Source organism: Lissotriton helveticus, chromosome 5_1, assembly GCF_964261635.1.
Source record: "Lissotriton helveticus chromosome 5_1, aLisHel1.1, whole genome shotgun sequence".
NCBI lineage: Eukaryota > Metazoa > Chordata > Amphibia > Caudata > Salamandridae > Lissotriton > Lissotriton helveticus.
Window position 1 is genome coordinate 236,926,814 of NC_136065.1, and position 21,134 is coordinate 236,947,947.

The 21,134-nt window shown below is 42.5% G+C and overlaps 1 protein-coding gene across 2 annotated transcripts in view; it reads left to right on the forward strand.

The window, feature by feature from the left end:
• The window catches only part of NOXA1 (NADPH oxidase activator 1), a 172,455-nt gene that overhangs the window by 74,952 nt on the left and 76,369 nt on the right, over nucleotides 1–21,134 (forward strand). For both annotated transcript variants that reach the window (XM_078642092.1, XM_078642093.1), the window contains one exon: nucleotides 1,490–1,627. In XM_078642092.1, coding sequence (XP_078498218.1) covers nucleotides 1,490–1,627 — 138 coding nt within the window. The remainder of the gene's footprint in view (nucleotides 1–1,489; nucleotides 1,628–21,134) is intronic.

Consider the following 21,134-nt stretch of genomic DNA (forward strand, 5'->3'; position numbering starts at 1 on the left):
CTGGTCGGGTCATTATGCGATTTTCATAGTCGATCGCCTTCCGACCAGCTACGTGATGATTGCACTCATCAGGGAGCATTACTTGCATACAGGTTAGCCTTGTCAGCCTTATATCGGTAGCACGGACCGCAGGAGCGGGGACGCTGGGTGCCTTGGGCGAGATGCCGGGAAGCGCGATCAAACCGCCATTTTAAACGGGCATTTTCTTCGCACTGTTTTCTTCACCTTACTTTAGCCGATAGACGCTTGTATGGAAAGTATTCTCATTACTCACGGCCCTGATGTAATTCTTGTCGCTGAGTCTAATTTCATGAAGCCATCCTCAGCACTGTAGGGTCTGCCTCGGTTTGCGGCAAAGCGACCCAGGAGCTCCGGGAAGCCGCGTAGTTTCAGCTGGCGTCGGGTTCTGTCCCTCTCCGCACTCGCCGGCGGTAGGGACGAAAAGGTCTTTCTCTCAGCTTTCCGAGCTCGGATTCGGCTCAAACTTGCAGGATAGCTAGGGGTGATGGTCCGACATCCGAATTCCCTATTAGATCAGGAAATGGGGTCAGATTGCAGCCCTCTGCATTTAGAAAATCGTAGCTGCCTGGAGGAGGACAGAGTTACGCCGCCATACTTCCCGGCGTCCAAGCCACGCCCCCAATGCTGCATCATTTTAAAAAATGTGAAATGCCAAGGTTTTAGTTTTAGTTGTAGGCAGTCACACTAAACTGCAAGTATTCTGAATTGAAAAATACACATTTCAAGGGACTGATCAAGGAATTTTCTTTGAGATAATGTAAAAAGTATGTTCTCTCAATGACTTAAATCGCCTTAGGGAGTTCCCACAAAATGTCCTACTTGTATATTTTTAGTAACATCTGAAGCAGGTTAGTGGTGCTTAGACAACCAAGGACGCATGTTTATTTTGTCCTCGTAAAGCCCTAGGATGTAGTTGTCACTGATTGAAGACCCACAAACTAACCAACACCATAGAATTTTTGTCTGAAACACAGTATGCAGAAACCGTCTTGAGGCACATCCATCCCATGAGATCTGCAATACACGTATAACAACAGGACTGTGCATCAGTCATTGACTCCTAACCACATTTTAAGAGGCGCTCTGAACGCTAGTTTCTTCTTTGTTTGATTGTTGGAATCTAACCAAAAGGAACCCATGACTGCCTGAAGCCAGCTGGCCACTACTGCTGAAGACTTGGAAATCTTCTTTTTAAATAGTTCATGTCTTGTCAGCAGAATGAAGTAAAATATCGAATACTGTTCATCCTGGGTTAATGGCATGTTTAGGGTTTAAGTAAGCCATAATAAAATTTCATTAAGTGATTCATGAGTGTTATAGTTTTACGTTAGATAATTTTTTATTCTCTGTTTTTTTAACATTATAAAAATCATTGGAGTCATGGTACTTGTTCTATAAAGTTGTTTCATGGCTCTTTTTCCTTGTTTGTAAGATTAACAAAGCGTTCTCCCTTGTTCACGTGCTGTAGGTTCTGTACAACATTGCAGCTGTGCATTGTGCTTTGGGCCAGTGGCAAGCAGCACAGGAGTCCCTAGAAGACGCTATCCGCCAACATCCGGGAGTGACCACCAGTCTCGCTCTTGAGGATGCCCTGGCGAAGGTGCTGGTGAGTCCTGAGCAGGCAAAGAAGAGAATCTGTGTCTGCAGTGGATGTAACTCCTCAAACCAACTCACTAAAAATACCAGCCTGCAGCTGAATGGCTTCACAACATGTCCCAAATAATATCCTTCCAGCATGTCTGTATTGTACTGTATTCTAGTATTGCATTTCTGTAGCGCTTTATTTGATGATCTTCTTTTTCCTGCAGGAGAACCAGGTGGTTCCTTTTTTACTTTATTTATTGTTTTTTAAAAGATACACAGCACAAAATATGCCAAGTCGTGGTTACAATATTCACAAACATAAAAATCTAAATCAGAACAAGATCACATTTAAAAAAAGAAATAAACAGTGGAGAAGACACACAAAGTTAAATCAAGACCCATTATAGAAAATAAGAAACATAATTGAAAAAGAGGACTGGATATTGGAGGATAAAGAAGATTTTTCACAGCTTGGACCATTGCTCTAGAGGGGCCCAGATCTTAGAGGCCAACCCACGCCTTCTTCTCCCCCTTAACAAATACACGATAGACTCCAGATTATACCAAGCTAGCATCCTAGCTCTCCAATTAAAAAAGGTGGGAGCCTCAAAACTTAGCCACTGCGAGGTTATACAAAGCAGTATCATTGCCATGGCTATAAACAAAAATGCTCTAATATATCAGGATCTTTCAATAGTTCCAGAGTATTCACACCCCAGTATAACCAATGCTGGAGAAATCTCAACTGGGATGTTTAGCACTTTGTTGAAAAAAACCTCAATATCACCTAGAAAGTCCCTCAGATTTGGGCGCGAAGAGAACATATGGATTGCGTCTGCCGCTTGGAATTTACACCCAGAGCAAGAGTCTCCCTTTCTCCCCCCCCCCATTTAGACATTTTAGCTGGAGTTAGATATGAATCAAACATAGCCATGTAGCTTTGCGTCCGTAAAGTGCCTGATACTAGAACATAGCTAGCTAATTCCAGCACAGGTCGCAAATCCACTCCTGCCAAACCCAGTTTCCCCACCCACTTGATATTCTGAGCATCTAGGTCGTCAGGAAGGTCTGATACAACACATTGATAGATAGCACCTATTCTGGCCCTCCTTTCAACAAGTTAAATTAGAACAATTTTATCATAAATGGTGGGAGTATTATGATGGTATTTATCTAGAAAGCTCCTGATTTGCAAATATTTAAAAAAATCACTGGATTGCAAATTGAACTTTTCCCTTAATGAGGAGAAAGAGGCCAGCTGCCCATCAAGACCCAGGTCCCCAAAATCTTTGAGGCCCATACTCTGCCATTTAAAAGTAACGCTATCCTGAAATATGGATGGCAACACACTAACTGCATTAAAGGGCGTATAGAAATTAACCTTCGGGATGGTGAATTTATGGCAGATTTTCTGCCAAACTAAGAACATGGCCCAGATCACCTTAAACCTTGTTTGTTTTTTTAAAATAACTCGGCTCCAATACCCGCGTTAAGATGCCCTTGGCAGCATCCCCCAGGGCTATCTCATATATAGGTGGCATGGTACATAGAGGAACATCTGCCCGATCACCCAACAATGGTGGCCCAAAGTGTAGTAGCATGGCAGACCAGTAATAAAATAAAAGATTAGTTACCACCCAGCCCCGGCGATCCCTAGAAAGACAGGTCCACTTAGCCGCTCTTCGTGCCCGGCGATAGCCCCAGAGGAACCGAAGACAAATCCTCTCTGCCCTAGCCAATGTTATCTGTGAAATCTCCAGAGGGATTGTCCTAAACAAGTATAAAAACTTTGGAAGGATTAACATTTTCAGGAAGTTGCAGCGGCCATACAATGACAAATGCAGATGGTCAAGCCTCTCCAACTTAGCATTAAGGGAGTCAACAACCGGGAGAAAATTTAATTCCGAAATTTCAGCAACTGCAGAAGAGATTTGGACCCTAAGATATGTTGCTTCCGTGACAACAGACACATCAGAAAGGGGCAGGGTTTCCGACTGAATAACCTGAGTTTTTGTAATATTTAACTTATATCCTGAAAGTGCCCCAAATTGTGCAGCTAGCGTCTCTAAAGCAGGGAAAGCAGATCATTAGTTAAAACCACAATATCTTCAGCGTAGGCCAGTGTCTTATACTCTACCCCCTTAACCCTGATCGGACAGATGTCTTCACTCGCTTCAATTATGCTAAGAAAGGGCTCAATAAACAGGGCAAGAGCTTGTCTGGTTCCCCTGCTGATGTTAAAGCACCCTGACTCTTGCCCTGAAATGCAAATTGTGGCAACTGGCGAGATATATAATGACTGAAGGGCCTGAATGACCTCTGGGCCAAAGGCCTTTCAGCGCAGCACGGCCCACAGGAACCCCCAGGAGACCCTGTTGAACCCGATATGATTGATCCAGAAGGAGCTTTCTCTCAAATGTCCAGGATCTAGAGAATTTAATAGAGCGCTCCCAAGGACATTCCATCATTAATGCATTATGGTCTGATAGAGTCCTTGGCAGGGTGAAAATGGTAACCGCCCCTACATTCTGAACGGACACAAACAAATAATCTAAAGGGACCATTTTGTTATGGGGGCAGAGTAATCGGTAAAACCGACCTTATCTTGATTATGACAATGCCAGGCATCAATCAGACCATGCTCTTAAAATACGGTCTGGAGGGCCTTAAAGACCCATGGTTTCCTGCCAGAATAATCTTGATCACTTACTAAATTAAATTGGCTTGGCAAATTAATATTGAAATCCCCACAAATAAATATTGGGTGTGGCCATGCTGCTAGTTCAATATTGAAATATCTAATAACTTCCGGGTCGTCTAGATTGGACCCATAGATCGAGCACACAGATTATTTATAACGATTTCGGCTATCGCCCACCTGCCCGCCTTATCCTCTTTAACTTTCTTACTACACCCTACTCCTTTCTTTAGCAGAATAGCCACACCCCTAATCATAGATGTCTGACAGGAACAAGCTATGAGGCATAATATTTCAACCTGCATTGTTTGAACAATCTTGGACAACAGACCCCGCTTTTTCCCATCATTCAGCTCACAGATGTTCCATGAACTAAGTCGCAGTCTATTCTGCCCCATTAACTAAAAAAAAATGTATTTAATCCTGCTCTCCACTGATACATAACATATTCTTAATCAGCATCCAGAAAATGAAGAAAACATTATTGCAGCCTCTGCCGACACCGGTTCCACGACTAGGACTCAAAACCAAAAAAGAACTCACCCACCTCACTCACCAAACCACCCACACCCCCCACACCCTCACCCTGACCCCCCCCCGAATCCTTCCCATCCAACCCGGCCCATCCCCCTCACCCCCCTTATGTGGCAACAGGACCAAGGTCCTTGCGATGGTTTAGGTTGGTGCCCCCCCCACTCTCCCCTGGATCCTACCCCCCCTTTTTAACAACATCTGAGGGCCCAAACTGATCACCAAACAGGAAAATACCAAACATGACAGAGAAGAGAGATCAGATCTGCCCCCATTATAATGAATCACCAACCACAGATGCCCCAACCCTCATGAGCAGAAAAGACAAATTATTAACTAAATCGAGTTCAAGTACTCTTTCACCTGGACCTCAGAGACAAAATACTTAGTTTGCCCCTGATAAATTACTTTCAGTTTGGAGGGAAAGAGCAGGAAAGATTGCGCACCCTTAGCCTGAAATGGAGCAATTATCTGGTGGAGCTGCCACCTCCGTTCAACAGTTACTGGGCAAAAGTCTGGTCTGACAAAAAAATTAGCAGCCCTTCCCGACCCTCCTCCTATCTGGTCTGGCGAGATCATACATTTTCCTCCCTGGCTGAAAAATCATTTAAACAAATAAGAATTGGTTGTGGCTTATCTCCAGAAGAATGAGAAACTGTGTTATCCCCGTGCACTCAATTGTTAATAGGACAATGTCTTGGTCAATGCTTGAATTCGATCAAGTTGGCGCTGCATTCGTCGCACGTAGTCTATCCGTGCCTTTTCAAATGAAAGTCTATGTTGTGGGTAGATTCACCTGCCCTACAGAATGTGCGCTCAATCAACAATGAAACATATAAGATTGTTCACGAAGTTCAATTTATTAATTTCAATGTTCAACTTTTCATCCAAAAGTCACTTTGTGAAAACCATGGTTTGGTTCACCGAATGGTTGCAGACATAATGGTAATCTTATGGTGCAATTTTCCTTTGTTGTTTTCAATGCTTTAATACACCCAATGCATTTCGGGTCAACAAAACAGGGACCCTTCGTCAGGGGTCTGTAAAAAAGGTTAAACAGGACCAAATCAAAAACTCCACAATGCAGTATCACGGTTCAATGTCAACAATATAAGTACAAAAGACCACATGCATACCGGGAAAGGCCACCGAAAGGTATCGAGAAGTGAGAGTGACCACAGAATAAAGCGTCATGTCTGTATCATCAATGTGCTGTAGTGGAAATGATAGAAGGAAAAGACCGCAGTGCACTTAATCAATAGATAAAGGACGTGCCAAAAGTAACCTAATGTAAAAAAAAATGGTGACAACGAAGTTATGAGCGTGCCGCGTGCTCAATAGAAACTAACGATCTGCGGGTGAAATGCACAAGAACGAAGTTAAAACGACTGTAAGAAACTTATGTGGGACCGGACAGAGCCGCGTCTCTCGTGTGTCGAGGTTCGGAAGGTATTCCTAACGCTGCATGGGATAGGTGATATGTATACTGAAAATCACGTGATCGGCAAATAATAGCCAATAGGAAAAGCGGATGTAACCAAGGCCTACACCATGTGATATGAGTGTGTGTGCTTCACACCAGGAAGTGCGAATAACACGAACAACGAATAATAAAGTTATATAAATACTAATCTAAAAAATAAACTAAAATAATGCATTTGATAATCAGATATGATCAAAGAGAATCAGATAAAGGCAACATAATATACATATGTAAACTAAGAACATGCATAGTACATATATGAAAAATCGAAATTTTTGAAGTTAATCCATTAAATGGGGACTCAGGACATTTCGTCAGTCAATGGTATCTGTGTGTTATCAAGTTACAAAAAACATGAATGTTCGATCCGATCATTCATCCCGATCGGATGCATGGAATTCAATTTTTTGATCCACTAGTACTCTGCTCTCAATCTCTGTTTCATGGGATCCATGTCTCGGCGTTGTGGAATGGTCTCCAAAATCATGAATCTTAATTGCATGATTTGGTGACCTGCTTCTTTCCAGTGACTAGCTATGGTGGATTTCATGTTAACGAGGCGGATGTTACTATTATGTTCAGTAATGCAAACTTTAATTTTGCGCTCCGTTTGTCCCACGTATATTTTGCCACAAGGGCATTTGATGGCGTAGATACAATTGGTGGTGTCGCAAGTACTGGTGTGGTATAATTCAATTTGATTGCCTTTTGTAGGGTGGGTAAATGTTTTTCCCACTATAACGTTATTGCAATGCGTGCAATTTAGACATCTCAGCATTCCTTTCCATGTTGTTTTTTCTTTCTTCGGTGTATTTAACAATTCTTTCAAGTTCTTAGTTCATTGGAATGCAAATGTAATTTTTTCACTGTACAGACCCTTCATGTCCGGTTCCATTCTGATCAATGGCCAATGATTGTTAATTATGAGTTTAATTCTAGTTGATTCCGTGGAATACTTCATGACACATACAGTTTTCTTGTCCACAATTTTGGCTTTCTCTTGTAATAGAATTGCTTTTGGTAGTTCTGAATTTTTTTTAAGAGATGTGTCTAGAATGTCTTGTGGATAGCCTCTTTGTTGATACTTGATGGTTTGCTGTTGAAATGATTCCTGTAAATCCTGGTCATTCTTGGTGATTCTTTTTAATCTGATATATTGTGACGTGGGCAAATGTTTCTTTAAAGATTCCGGATGAAAACTTTGAAACAAAAGGCTTGCGTTTTTATCTGTGTTTTTCGTGTAGACTTTAGTGCTGATCATATTGTTGTGCATCATCACTTGAACATCCAAAAACGCGATGGTTTCTTTATCAATGGTGTGTGTGAATTTAATACGATCATTGTAAGTATTCAATAAGGTGATGTTTTCTTCTAGTTGTTGTCTGGGACCTTTCCAAATTAGAAAAATTTCATCAATGTAACGTTTAAACGTTATGAGGCCTTCAACCCAACCTTGATTGTGTAGGATATGGTCTGTCTCAAATTTATGCATGTAGATATTAGCATATGAGGGTGCCCCCCCAAAGCCCATGGATGTCCTGTTGCATTGGTTAAAACATTGACCCTGCCACTCGAAGTAGCTGTGGTACAATGCGAATTGCATCAACTCCATAATGAATATTTTCTGTGGTTCTTCTAGATCACTGTTAAGAAGGCTCCATTCCAGTGCTTCGATGCCCTCATTATGGGGGATGGACGTGTACAAGGCAGTCACATCTATTGTGCATAACCAGTATGTAGTATTTTTTTTTAGTGTCACGGTTTTGAGAAGATTAAAAAATGCTGTGGTGTCTTTGATATAAGTCGTACTCTTCTGTACGATGGGTTGTAAAAACCGATCTACAAATTTTCCGATGGGTTCAGAGATGGAACCACAGGCCGAAACTATGGGTCTGAATGGAGGATTAATTGGATCCTTATGGATTTTGGGCAACATGTACAGTTGCGGTCTTCTGGGATATTTCATCTCAAAAAATATGTGTGTCTTTTGACTGATCCAATCCATTTCCAGTGCATGATCTAGAATTTTTTGTAAAGTCTGTTGGTACTCGTGGGTGGGGTCAGATTCCAAGGGTAAATAAATCTCTTCATTGTTAACATGTTCATTTACGCTATTGAGGTAAAATTCAGTGTCCATTACGATAAGAGCGCCACCCTTATCGGCCTTCTGGAACGTTAAACTCTTGTCTTGGCTTAAGATCTTTAAAGTGTTCCATTCATTGGGGGACAGGTTGCTTTTTCGCGTTTTGGTGAAAGAGATGCGTTGGACTTCTGATAACACTGATCTTTCAAACGCTTCAATCGTCTTGTGAGAATAAGGTGCACAGAAGTTACTCTTGGGTTTAAAGTCTTTGTCCCATGTGTCTGCTGTTGGTGTTTCTTGGACATCCTTAACCCCTTGTATGCGGGGCGGATTCCCCCACTGTGCTGGGGGGCGGGCGCGCACAGCGCCCCGGTGCTCATGTCATGAGCCACGGTGCTCGTGTGCACATGGTGCTCATCATGACCACACCCGTTTGTGTAGAACGTTCGCACAGCAGGAGAATTTCCCCAGCGTGCGAGCATTCTAAGCTGAGCTCGTCATGAGCGTTCAAGGGGTTAAAGAACAATCTTAACTTCAAGGTTCTGAAGAATTTAAATAGAGCTATTTCAGTCTCAGCTTGATTCGAACGATACGTAGGAACAAATGTAGTCCCTTTGTTCAGAAGTTTTTTTCTGCACAATGGTTAAATTTTTTGAAGAAATATTTATGATTAGGTCGCTTTTGACATCTGGCTCCTTGTCCTTTTGGCTATTTCTTCTTCGGTTTCTTTTACCCCTTCTTGTTGTTCTTCTGTAGTTGGTGGAGCATTGGCTGCTGGGCTTATTTCTAAAAAAGCCGGTTGTTGAGTGGTATGGCTTGTGGATGGTTTTACTATAGTTCTGCTGGCAGTGTTTATCGGTGCACTTGATTGGGCGATCTCCGAGTCAGAGACTACAAGAAAGTAGAGTCTCTGACTCGGATATCGCCCAATCAAGAGCACCGATAAACACTGCCAGCAGAACTATAAAACCATCCACAAGCCATACCACTCAACAACCGGCTTTTTTAGAAATAAGCCCAGCAGCCAATGCTCCACCAACTACAGAAGAACAACAAGAAGGGGTCAAAGAAACCGAAGAAGAAATAGCCAAAAGGACAAGGAGCCAGATGTCAAAAGCGACCTAATCATAAATATTTCTTCAAAAAATTTAACCATTGCGCAGAAAAAACTTCTGAACAAAGGGACTACATTTGTTCCTACGTAACGTTCGAAACAAGCTGAGACTTAAATAGCTCTATTTAAATTCTTCAGAACCTTGAAGTTAAGATTTTTCTTTAAGGATGTCCAAGAAACACCAACAGCAGACACATGGGACAAAGACTTTAAACCCAAGAGTAACTTCTGTGCACCTTTTTCTCACAAGACGATTGAAGCTTTTGAAAGATCAGTGTTATCAGAAGTCCAACGCATCTCTTTCACCAAAACGAGAAGAAGCAACCTGTCCCCCAATGAATGGAACACTTTAAAGATCTTAAGCCAAGACAAGAGTTTAACGTTCCAGAAGGCCGATAAGGGTGGCGCTCTTATCGTAATGGACACTGAATTTTACCTCAATAGCGTAAATGAACATGTTAACAATGAAGAGATTTATTTACCCTTGGAATCTGATCCCACCCACGAGTACCAACAGACTTTACAAAAAATTCTAGATCATGCACTGGAAATGAATTGGATTAGTCAAAAGACACACACAATTTTTGAGATGAAATATCCCAGAAGACCGCAACTGTACATGTTGCCCAAAATCCATAAGGATCCAATTAATCCTCCATTCAGACCCATAGTTTCGGCCTGTGGTTCCATCTCTGAACCCATCGGAAAATTTGTAGATCGGTTTTTACAACCCATCGTACAGAAGAGTACGACTTATATCAAAGACACCACAGCATTTTTGAATCTTCTCAAAACCGTGACACTAAAAAAAGATACTACATACTGGTTATGCACAATAGAGGTGACTGCCTTGTACACGTCCATCCCCCATAATGAGGGCATCGAAGCACTGGAATGGAGCCTTCTTAAAAGTGATCTAGAAGAACCACAGAAAATATTCATTATGGAGTTGATGCAATTCGCATTGTACCACAGCTACTTCGAGTGGCATGGTCAATTTTTTAACCAATGCAACGGGACATCCATGGGCTTTGGGGGGCGCCCTCATATGCTAATATCTACATGCATAAATTCGAGACAGACCATATCCTACAAAATCAAGGTTGGGTTGAATGCCTCATAACGTTTAAACGTTACATTGATGAAATTTTTCTAATTTGGAAAGGTCCCAGACAACAACTAGAAGAAAACATCACCTTATTGAATACTTACAATGATCATATTAAATTCACACACACCATTGATAAAGAAACCATCGCGTTTTTGGATGTTCAAGTGATGATGCACAACAATATGATCAGCACTAAAGTCTACACGAAAAAGACAGATAAAAACGCAAGCCTTTTGTTTCAAAGTTTTCATCCGGAATCTTTAAAAAAACATTTACCCACGTCACAATATATCAGATTAAAAAGAATCACCACGAATGACCAGGATTTACAGGAATCATTTCAACAGCAAACCCTCAAGTATCAACAAAGAGGCTATCCACAAGACATTCTAGACACATCTCTTAAAAAATTTCAGAACTACCAAGAGCAATTCTATTACAAGAGAAAGCCAAAATTGTGGACAAGAAAACTGTATGTGTCATGAAGTATTCCACGGAATCAAGTAGAATTAAACGCATAATTAACAATCATTGGCCATTGATCAGAATGGAACCGGACCTGAAGGGTCTGTACAGTGAAAAAATTACATTTGCATTCCAAAGATCTAAGAACTTGAAAGAATTGTTAAATACACCGAAGAAAGAAAAAACAACATGGAAAGGAATGCTGAGATGTCTAAATTGCACGCATTGCAATAACGTTATAGTGGGCAAAACATTTACCCACCCTACAAAAGGCAATCAAATTGAATTATACCACACCAGTACTTGCGACACCACCAATTGTATCTACGCCATCAAATGCCCTTGTGGCAAAATATACGTGGGACAAACGGAGCGCAAAATTAAAGTTCGCATTACTGAACATAAGAGTAACATCCGCCTTGTTAACATGAAATCCACCATAGCTAGTCACTGGAAAGAAGCAGGTCACCAAATCGCGCAATTAAGATTCATGATTTTGGAGACCATTCCACAACGCCGAGACATGGATCCCATGAAACAGAGATTGAGAGCAGAGTACTATTGGATCAAAAAATGTAATTCCATACATCCGATCGGGATGAATGATCGGATCGAACATTCATGTTTTTTGTAACTTGATATCACACAGATACCATTGACTGACGAAATGTCCTGAGTCCCCATTTAATGGATTAACTTCAAAATGTTCGATTTTTCATATATGTACTATGCATGTTCTTAGTTTACATATGTATATTATGTTGCCTTTATCTGATTCTCTTTGATCATATCTGATTATCAAATGCATTATTTTAGTTTATTTTTGAGATTAGTATTCATATAACTTTATTATTCGTTGTTCGTGGTATTCACACTTCCTGGTGTGAAGCACACACACTCATATCACATGGTGTAGGCCTTGGTTACATCCGCTTTTCCTATTGGCTATTATATGCCGATCACGTGATTTTCAGTATACATATCACCTATCCCATGCAGCGTTAGGAATACCTTCCGAACCTCGACACACGAGAGACGCGGCTCTGTCCGGTCCCACGTAAGTTCCTTACAGTCGTTTTAACTTCGTTCTTGTGCATTTCACCCGCAGATCGTTAGTTTCTATTGAGCACGCGGCACGCTCATAACTTCGTTGTCACCATTTTTTTAGACATTAGGTTACTTTTGGCACGTCCTTTATCTATTGATTAACTGCACTGCGGTCTTTTCCTTCTATCATTTCCACTACGGCATATTGATGATACAGACATGACGCTTTATTCTGTGGTCACTCTCACTTCTCGATACCTTTCGGTGCCCTTTCCCGGTATGCATGTGGTCTTTTGTACTTATATTGTTGATATTGAACCGTGATACTGCATTGTGGAATTTTTGATTTGGTCCTGTTTAACCTTTTTTTACAGACCCCTGACGAAGGGTCCCTGTTTTGTTGACTCGAAATGCATTGGGTGTATTAAAGCATTGAAAACAACAAAGGAAAATTGCACCATAAGATTACCATTATGTCTGCAACCATTCGGTGAACCAAACCATGGTTTTCCAAAAGTGACTTTTGGATGAAAAGTTGAACATTGAAATTAATAAATTGAACTTCGTGAAGAAACTTAAATGTTTCATTGTTGATTGAGCGCACATTCTGTAGGGCAGGTGAATCTACCCACAATATAGACTTTTTATCTCCAGAAGAGCCAGATATCTGCTTCTTAAACGGAAAACGATGCGCCCTTTGGACTTCCAACTGCCAGTCCCACTGCGTGATCTCCGGAAAGGCTTCAGTAAACAGTTCCGCAACAAACTGCCTAACGTCTTGACCTTCCTTGCCTTCATCAATCCCTAAAGTACTAAGATTGTTCCTTCTAACCCTATTTTCTAGGTCGGTCAGCTTCTTTAACATATCCTCCTGTTGGTCTTTAATTATATCAGCAAGGCCCTTCTGAGTGGCCATCGCATCTTCCAAAGTAGAGATGCGCTCCTCAGCTTCAACAATCCTGGCAGCAAAGTCCGAACAGGTTTTCGCAACTCTACTAATCGAATTTTGCATCCTGCGACAGGCTCCCTGCGTACGGGCACTCTCCTGTCGCGTCTCCTCATGGTGGGCCATAATAGTTTTGTAGATAATAGATAAGTCATTTCGCCTGGAGGCTCTGGGGGTGGGGGCGGGGCACCCATCCTATCGCCTGCAGCAGTAATAGAGCCATCCCCATCAGCTAAGCCAAGTTGTGCCCACAGAGAATAATCCCATGCCATTGAGGGGAGAGGCCCTAGGATATTGCTTGTTGTTCCTGGGTCTTGGGCTTTAAGTTTCATAGCTTTGCGAACCGTGCTGGCGCCACTAAATTAAGCCTCATCCTTAGACACCTCACTCAGACGCCAATCAGCAGACTCGCTATCATAATCTGACCATTCTAGCTCTGGCCCCTCATCCACAAATGAGCCGGAATGATCTGACATAGAATACAATTTGTCAGTTCCTTCAACTCCTTCGGTTCCTTCAGATTCCTTTAAAATGGCAACAGTTTCTGAGGGAGGATCACGACAGGCAGCTTGGGATTTCTCATTAACAGCCATGAAAGGGTGAAGAAGGACTTCTGAACTTGGTTGGACTACAGTTCCCAGAATGCCCTGTTCTGAGGACCAAGCGCCAGAATGGATTTGGCTGTTAGGTTACAAAGTAGCATCTCCAAGGTAAGGTCGGGGCAGCGAGAACCAAGCTCGGGAGAGGTTCTCCAGGGGAGCTCAAACACCAACCTACTCAGCCGAGCGACCGGTCGCCATCTTGCCTGGAACCAGGTGGTTCCTGGTTCAAGAAAGGTGGCACCTTTAGGAAAAGTAAACATTGAACCTTAAGTCAGGGAAGTCTTTAGCCTGACTTCAAAGGAGATTCTTTCTAGTAGAACTGTGCTGTAACACAAAATGCCGATCTGCAAGATATTGTGAGGGGCACCTGAGATTGCAAATGTTAAAAGCTCTTAAACTAAACCTTTAAGGGTGTGGGGGAAAGTACCCAGAAGTGCATTGGTGTGTGTGTGTGTGTTGAAGGTATTACCACAGGTGTTGCTGGGTCATGCAAGGTTGAGGAGGTTGATTGGGTCCTAGACAGTCATGGATGTGTGTATTTTTTATATCGGGGGGGGGAGGCTTACCACAGGGGCTACTGGCTAAATTAAGAGGGTGACAGGGTGGGTTCCAGAAAGTCGTGTGTGTGTGTTTGTGGGGGTGAGCGGAGTCGGAGTGGTCTTACCCCAAGGCCTGCCGGTCCTGACTTAAGACCCTGTTGCATACAATGACTCTAAGATGTTTTCTTTTGGAAGAATCCACCCAATGGATTGACTTAATATTACGACACATACTTTTAAATAATAATGTAAGAATTCAGTGGGTTTGTAACACTTACAGACACGGATCTGCAAGTTGCACTACAGATGCAAGGTATTCTTATTCCCCCAATTTAAATTAAAACAGCAACATGCCTTTTTTGCCTTTCTAGGCAGTATAATTTTGCTGCACCTCAATGTTAGCATCTGGACCCTGTTTCCTGCTTTTAAGTATGGCGCCCCCATGGTTTTGGCATCTACTGTATTTCCTTACAATCCCTGACACCAGTCTGGGGTTGTGGTGTACATCTGATGTGCTTCCAGTAGTTCCCACAATCTTAATCCTACCTGAGAAAGTTCAATCCTTCAGCATACAGACATCATATCGACTTCGAAGCTTCCTACTGCAGTCTTGGCAAAACAAAATGTATGCGTGCCAAGTGCTGAGTGGTTGAAGCTGTGATGCGTGTCAGCCAGGAGAAGCAGGTCTTCAAGGGCCTATGTTGGTGTGTCTAATAGGAAAGCTCTCTTAAGTTCATACCATGTACCTTAGTTGATTTTCTCTGAATGTAATGCCGTGTTTTGTTGTGTTGCGTGCAATTTGGCATCACCCTATATGTAGGACCTCTTCCTTAAACATCTTGGTGTATGCCCATTCTTGAGACCTCTCACAAACGTCCCCACTGCTCACAAAATGCATTGATTCACTTACTAAACTTGCATTGTCTTTTCACACTAATTGTAAAACGTACAGAATAGATACATCAACCAGAAATAACCAGTTCCTCCTTTCCGCTTTTAGCAACTTTTTGTTTGTCTTATACACACAATGTAATTAGACTGCCCTTCCCTATAAAGAAGGATCATAGTTATATTATAGTGACAATCTGTCACAAATCATGAGGCAAACAAAACTGTGACTGAAAATTCAACCAGAGCGGATGGAGCAATGAAGCTCAAGTCTTGATATAAAAAACACCACCATTGATCGGAAATGCAGCTGTAGGATAATGCCGAGGTAGGGACAAGCGTGGTCTTCAAAGCTAGCAATCTGAAACATAACTTTGTCTAATGTATCATCTCTTTAAAGTCACATTCTGTTTATTGTGTTGCTTTTCTAAAGCACGTTTCAATCTTCTGGTTTGCGTGGTATTCCTTTATATTTTAATAATTTTTCAATATTGAAAGATGTTAGGGGAAGCTGTGGAGCTGTACTCTAGACTAAAAGCAAGGCTGAAGGATTGGGATAGGCGTAGGTGTAGGGACAGTTCATTGATGTTACAGGGGTTCCATGGACCCTTGGGCTAGGAAGGAAAATGGATCTGTTACCCTTCAGCCTGGTAGTAAATGATAGCCCTCATTCCTACAGGCATCCTGTGCTACACTTGCAATAGCTACGCTAGTGGAATAGCTGCAGCTAACAGATGATAGACAGCCAATGTGACATGATGAATACAACAAGTTTGTAGAGAATTTTGAGCCTCTTTTGTGAGTGAAGTGAGAAGAACGTTGTTTTTAAAGAGCAGGTATACAAATTATTTGGGCATGTGGTACAAACTAGAGGCAGATAAAGAGCTGTAATGATCCTGTCATGGGAGAATGAAGTGATCTTCCGAAATGACAAGGAGAGATGTGACCTGAGAACACAAGTTAGGGACTTGAAAGACTTTGTGTTGACAATAGAGATGGCTATCTTGAATTGTATATAACGTTCACCATATTTTGGAAAATGAGCAAATCCTCGTGAGGTGCAGAAAGTTTAATAAAAATGACACCCTGCAAGTGTTTGAAACCTCTATAGATCCAAATTAATTTCCTCTTTAAAGAACCGTATTAACCAATTTGTCTTTTATCTATTACGTTTAATCCCATAAATAGTAAAAAAATTAATGCACAATGAAAATCCAAACAGATGGTGACGTTTATGTTAGAGAAATCGTTATAGAAAAGAGACAAATGGGTTAGTAGAGGTCGAAAAAAGGAAAGGCATTGGTAGTCTCTCTAGAAATCTGAGCCAGTTGATAAGAGATATATATATACACAATGTGCTTCAATTGATACAGTTAGTTAGGGCCTTAAAAACACATTTTAATACTGTGACCAGCATCCCTTTTTATTTTGATATGTGGCATATCCAAGGCAAACGTTTGGAGGTAGATCTCATTCATGATCTTGCACAAAAAATGTAGGAATGTTTGGGAGTACCTAAGCTACAAATATTCTGATTTATGGAAAGAGGTACAAGATTCAGTGTATTTCAGAGCTCCTTTGTATTACTTTAGGTCAGCTTCATCATGTGAAATATGGTCCTTTAAATACAGAGGGCCGCTGATCCAATGAAGAAATTGTACTCACAATTGTACTCATGCATATTTTATATACTGTGTTGGTTTTCAGCACCCATCCCAGATGTTATTGATGTATGCATAATAGGATCAATTTGTGGATCTTTTCTGTGCCTAAATGTGATTTATGAACAGTCATAATCTCGGCATGCAAAACGCTGGTGATTCACAAAGCCAGATTTACCTGCATGGTTGTCATCTATGCACCAGGAAATGATGCAGGTATGTGGAAATGTTGGCCGTCACTAGTGACAGGTAGATGACCAGATGTTGTTGTTTCCAGAGAGGTGTTTATTAAAAACAAACATTTCTGACTTTTCTGGTCTTTCTGTAATATATTTGTCCACATATTTCACCATTCCAAACGTTTTGATGTCTTTAAAAGTAATATAAGCAAGTCTACAACTTCATATATTGGATCTCTTTGATAGTAATATAAACAAGTCTACAAATGTATATATTAGATATATTTGAGAATAATATAAACATGTCTACACATTTGTATATTAGACAATAACAAACACATTTCCAAATCTATATATTACGTCTTTGAGACTACTAGTATATTTTTAAACCCTAGCATTGCTCCACACCAATCATAGCACGGGTTATATTCTAAGTCTATTTCCCATTAAATTCATAATTATTTCCTACACTCAAACCAAATGTGTGTGGAGGATATGAAGACAAAATATGTGACTGTTGTTCATTGATTCGGAGTGAGGGGACCCATGGACCCTGCCAAGTATTAAACATGTAGAGGAAAGGATGAATGGATGTGTGTGTGATGGAATTGATCTGGCTAATTGGAGAATACTTAACTATGTCCTAAATTTAGATTTGGATTTAGCCACTTGGCCAAAATGCTGTGCACTGGGCGGTGTTGATGACTATGCCCCAGCCAGCTATGCCCTCAACGCACATTTCGACCCCCAGTTGAATCCTGACTTTGAGAGATTCAAACTTCGCCAATCCAGACAAAGCGAAGGAGAATTGGTAGATATTTTTATGTCCGCTACGAGCACTTACAAGCATGTGCACAGGTGATTACCAATCAAAGGAAGTTAGAGTCCAGTTGATCTAGGGGTGCAGGCCTGCACAGCTGAGGCATCTCATTCTGCGTCAACCAGGCATCTCATTGAAAGACATGCTAATCCTTCAGGTACATACGACCTGTCCAGTGCAATGGTGGAAGAAATGGGAGAGGTACTAAACAAGGGGGTGGAAGGACAATCATCACAAAGAGCCCCACAGCCAAGACAGAAGTGGTGGACGCGGTCCGAAGCAGGTGGGTATACAGTCGGGAAAAGTGGGCCCGCTACAGAGGCCTCATGCAGAAACTGCGGCCTAGAGAATCACCCATTCGAATAGTGTCTGGCGGCAGGCCACACTTGCTCTGCATGCAATAAGCCAAACCACTTCACAAGGATATGCAAAGGAAGTAAAAGAGGGCAAAGACGACGAGCGTGAAGCCCTATAACCAGGACACTCAGACAACTGTCCATCGAAGACAGGCCCATCAAGCCAGAGAAGAGCCTCGAGAAGTGGCAAGAATATGGGACAGCCAGTGATATGTTTCTCATTTAATTTACAGCCCCATCCAACAAAGAGTGGAGACCACAGCCTTGATGCCATACAACAATCACTGGGCATTGATAGGAACAATGGACATACTGGTCCGACACGGAGAACAGAAGGTAAAAGCCTACTTCCATGTTACGGAGGAAGGAGAAGGCACCTAAATTGGGTGATACATGTCTCAGGACTTTGGTTTAGTGTTGTTCGCGAAAGAAATTCATGCCCTGCAAGTAGACGACATCCTGGGACAATTCCTGGAGCTGTTCACCGGACTAGGGTGCATCAAGGGGCACCTGGCCAAGCTGCACATAGACAAAACAATTCAACCAAATCCTTGAAGACACCAACGGGTGCCATTCCACCTACAACACCAGGTGGAAGCAGAGCTGTAGAAGATGGATGTAATCAAAAAGGTGTCTGGTCTGACACCGTGGGTGTCTCCTCTTGTCATTATGGAGAAACATAAGCAGCCAGGAGTCATCAGGCTGTGCATTGCCATGAGACTACCCAACAGGGGAATACGCAGAGAGAGACGCATAACGCCAACAATGGGTGCTATCATTGCGGACCTTAATGGTGCAAAATTGTTCACCAAGCTGGACCTGAATGCTGGGTACCACCAGCTGGTGGACCACATTGACAGCAGGTACATCACCACATTCACAGCCCATTTATGACTGCTCCGATACAAACGGCTCAATTTTGGAATCTCCTAAGCTGCAGAGGTCTTCCAAAATGCAATAAGAGAGACTATCAGGTATGGAAGGGGTGCTGAATATCAGCGAAGATATTTTCATCTGCTCATCCACGTTGGCGGAACACCAGAAACAACTGAAAGCCACCCTGCAATGACTAAAGAGGGGTCTGACCTTACACAAAGACAAGTGTTTGTTCTCCGAACCCAAGGTAGAGTTCTTTGGCTTCATGTTTTCTTAGGAAGGTCTGCAAGTAGACCCACAGAAGTCCGTACCCATCAAGGAAGCGCCAGCCCCAAAAAATCCAACCAAAATTTGCAGTTTCCTTGGCATGGCAACCTACTGTGCATGCTTCCTCCCAAATCTGGCTAGCCTGTCGGAACCCCCAAGGCACTCAGCAAGACCTTTGCCAAGTGGGCATGAGGCCCCATAGAACAGAAAGTCTTTGACAGCATCAAGAATGCCCTCCTGACTGATGCCACCACGGCATACTTCAAACTTGAGAAAGCTACAGAGCTGGTGGTAGACGCTATCCTGGTAGGGCTAGGGGCACTACTAATGCAAGAACATGAACCAGGAATATGGATATCCCTCGCATTCGCAAGCTGCATGCTGATAGCTACTGAGCCGCGTTGTGCCCAGATTGAACTCGACGCCCTAGCAATAAAGTGGGTGTGTCATCATTTTCATTTATATATCTACGTACCCGAATTCAAGGTGATCACGGACCACAGGCCCCTCGTTAGCCTTTTTGATAAGACTGCTCCTCACCCACCCCCTTGGATCAAACAATGGGTTGTATAACTATTGTCCTACCAGTTCACTGTGGTGGACCGGCAAGAAGCTGGTAACCCAGCTGAGTTCCTATTAAGAAACTCGCCCCCAGACTCAGGGGCCAGAGATGATGAGGGAGTGGGCGTGAAAGAATTTGCATGTCTGGTGACCAAGGCTGCATGCCCTAGGTCACTGACAGTTGAGGAAATCAGGCAAGCCACCACCAAAGATGATGGGCTGCAGAGAATAGAAGAAGCTATCACCAACAACGCTTGGTGTCTATTCCTGAAAAATTCCAACCACTGGCACCCAGACGAAAAATACAGGCTCATGGAAATGTGGAAAGTATGAAACTAGCTGAGCTTCCTGGCGGGTGTAGTCCTTATGACAGGTGGGCGCATAGTTGTGCCGGGAGAACTTGAGGACTACATTTTTGCCCTTTACCATGAAGGACACCAGGGAGTGGAGAAAACAAAAGCTAGAATCTGGAGTAAAGTATGGTTTCCTGGTATGGACCGAAATGAAGCCGAAGTGGTAAAGTCCTGCCCCACATTTCAGCTCCTAGGGTGTCCCTCAACTCCAGTGCCAGTCATAACTAAAGATACACCTGAACATACATGGGAAGGAATTTGCATGGATTTTAGCAGCTACTTGGATGGGAAACTGACTCTGGTAATGGTTGATGACCAATCAAAATATCCAGTAGTAGAACTGGTACCCACCACAGCGTTCACCCATGGCAAGCCTGTATTGGAAAATACTTTTGCAGCATTTAGCATACCATTGGTTATCAAAACTGACAATCGCCTACCATTTCAGAGAGTGGACTTTGGCCAGTACCTCTTAACACTAGTGATAAAACACTGGAAGATAACGCCGCAATGGCCCCAAGCCAACGGCACAGTCTGACGTTTTATGAGGACACTGAATAAAGCACTCAGAGGAGTGGTGGACCAGAATCGGGACTAAGAGTGGGAACTTCACAAGTTTCTGCAAGCTTATCGCAACACACCACATTCTACGACAAAGTACACACCCATGCTTCTGATGTTTCAATGGCCAGTCTGTGACAGCATCCCAACCATGGCCGGGCTGTCAACCTGCTTCCTTCAGTGAGGCAGATGTTTGGACAAGGTGAAGGTAAACCAATGAGAGAGCTAGCCGGGCTAGATGGACAGTGCAGTGACAACTGCGAGTTGGAGAACAGGTGCTGATCAGAGACCGCCACCCCGGGTTGAAACCTCATGCTCCCTATAAAAAGGGGTCCATGCATAGTGACCACTGTGCGAGAAACGATGATGAAGGCCTGCAGAGGCCAGG